The sequence below is a fragment of the Penaeus japonicus genome, unplaced genomic scaffold (assembly GCF_977035675.1).
Source record: "Penaeus japonicus unplaced genomic scaffold, GWHDUDI00000001_assembly GWHDUDI00000023, whole genome shotgun sequence".
NCBI lineage: Eukaryota > Metazoa > Arthropoda > Malacostraca > Decapoda > Penaeidae > Penaeus > Penaeus japonicus.
This window is the reverse complement of record NW_028234425.1, coordinates 36,628,764-36,631,263: the sequence shown is the minus strand read 5'-3', so window position 1 is coordinate 36,631,263 and position 2,500 is coordinate 36,628,764. Positions and strand designations below refer to the sequence as shown.

The 2,500-nt window shown below is 33.6% G+C and overlaps 1 protein-coding gene across 1 annotated transcript in view; it reads left to right on the top strand.

Annotated features, from left to right (window-relative positions):
• l(3)76BDm (trafficking protein particle complex subunit 8 homolog l(3)76BDm) overlaps positions 1-2,500 on the top strand; it is a 26,541-nt gene that overhangs the window by 23,157 nt on the left and 884 nt on the right. The window contains exon 16 of the mRNA XM_086550514.1: positions 124-2,500. This exon is cut by the window's right edge and continues 884 nt beyond it. Coding sequence (XP_086406640.1) covers positions 124-412 — 289 coding nt within the window. The 3' untranslated portion in view covers positions 413-2,500. The remainder of the gene's footprint in view (positions 1-123) is intronic.

Below are 2,500 nucleotides of genomic sequence, written 5' to 3'. Positions count from 1 at the left end.
GTATAAATCTTACTTTCTGTATAAAAAGTATATTATAATACCTTGTCAAAGATATTTGTACACCTGGTATCACACATTCATAATCATTTTTATTTTATTTATTTATTTTTAAATTTTTTTCAGCAATGGAAATTCAAGTAGTCACATGTACTCTCCTCAAGCAAGCACTCGGCTCCTTTATGTGGGTGGAACTGTAAGAAAGATTTCATTGGTGCCTTGGGGGTGCAGCAAAGTTCCTGTACGCGCTCTGGTCACCACCCCAGGCACATACAGCTTGGGGAACTTCACTTTAACAGCTCTCCGGAGTCATGCTACTGTTTCGGAATCTCCCGTTGTCCAGGCATGCCAACTACAGACAGCTGTTACAGTCAGACAGGCAGTGAGAGTAGATCATCATCATCACAATACATGATGTTCTCAGATTATGCCTAAGGATAAGACTTGATTAAACTTTGATAATTTCCCCCCTTTTTTTTTTTCTTTCTTTCTTTCTTTTTTAGATTTGTCAATTGAAATATTAGTGCCTGTGTCCTACTGCTTGCATATTAGCCAGTACAGCATATAAATTTTGAAACTGTCAGTGCCCCAGCTCCTTTCAACATTCCCCTGCTCATGCTGCATCACAGCTGCTCTGGGATTTGGTTTCACTGTATTTAGAACTTCTTAGACAAGAAAAGAAAAGAGCTACACTCTGTTAGAAAGTACATACTTATTTCACAAAAACTGTTGTGTGAGTGAAAAAAAAATAATTTTGTTAACAGTTTAAACTGTTGATTTAATCATTGAATTATTCAGCTGCTTATGGGTAGGTTCCATAAGCTATAAACAAATAGTTATGTGCTCTGAGAGTTTTATTTAATTGTAAAGGTATCAGGTTCCCCAGATCTGAAGTTAGTAAACACTGCGTTGATTATGTATTTAAAACTTTTTTTTTTTAATTATCGATAGCGTGTATTAGCTTTAGATGATTTACTCATATATGGTAGATAAAAGGATATTTGTTTTATTGGGCAACTGATTTATTGCAACTTGCCATAAAAAAAAACTAATATTATGGTGCATTATATCTTCTGAGAGAATGGTTTTAATTTGGTAACTATTTTTTCCTGCATCATGATTTTCATTGTTCAAGAAAGAGTGACGTGTTCGCGTTTGAACTGCATGATGAGTGCCTTCAGAATGTGAGAGTGTTTATTTATAACTCTAACTGGATGTTACTTCATTAGACATTTATCTCAGAAAACTCAGTGGTGAATAATGATACTAGTCAGAGTTGTTGTTAAAAGAAGGATGAACAAAATGTTTATGATGATATGAAAAACGTAAATTGCATATGTAGGTTTATTGGAAAGGTGCAAGACATGTTACTGCCTTTATATTATTTTCCCCCTTTCTTGTAGATGATTTTTAATATGAATATATAGAAAGCAGTGTAACTTTGGGATATAACTGAGAATTATATTGTGCCAAAAGAGAAAGGTTACTACATGCAATATAGCAATAGGTCTTGAAGAATATCTCACGATTGTCCTTTTTTGTACTCATTTCAGTGCATTCCAGACGGACATGTTATTACATCAGCGTAAAACAACGTAAAACTAAGATAGTTTCAGATTCACAATGCTATGGAATATAGACTTCAATACTCCTATGTTACATGTGTCATTTTTTTATGTTGCTCTTATATTACACACAGCTTCATTATATTACTATTGAAAAATTAATGGCAAAGGTATATGTTGATATAAATTATTTACTTGAGTATGCTCTGATGTTTTCAGAACACACATTTGCTTCAGTATTCCGGAGGATTATGGCATTTCTGATACTGCATTTCTGTACACAACCATATAATTTATATAATTTCAAAAATGCACTACAGCATGTTGGTCAGTGCTAGAATGTGTTTGGGAAATATCAATCAATATACATACATTTTTGACAGTGTCAGGATTTTTAGGTTTCATATGTGCATTAAATCAGGAGTTCTTAGTTATATGAGGGTATTATAGATGAGAGAGAAAAGAAAATATAGCCATGGGAAATTTATAAAGGTAGGGTTTTCAGTGAAGGGAATGATGATATTTGATCATGAATTCTATGGCATTGTTGATGCGGAGAACAGTGTATGAAGGAGATTAAATGCCAAGTTGGTTATATAAGCAGTTTGTAGGAAGCTTGGAATCCTTATATGTCACTTCATATTGAGGCAACTCTTATTAGGAAACTTGGTGATCATGCAGAACTGACTTAAAGCTGTCCTTTAACATTGCCAAAATATATTGAGAAAGTCACCTACTATTTTTGTGATGTTTTAAGATATGGGGAATATTTAGGTATAGATGGCATATGGAACCTAGAGAAAGATCTTTCTCAGTTGTTACAACTTCAGAAAGCTATTTGATTGCTGGAAGTACGGAAAGTAATTGCAGCTTGTTTAACTCAGTAACTGTTGTTTGTTATTTCTTCCTTTTCTTTCTTTCCCCTTTTCTTTACTTTC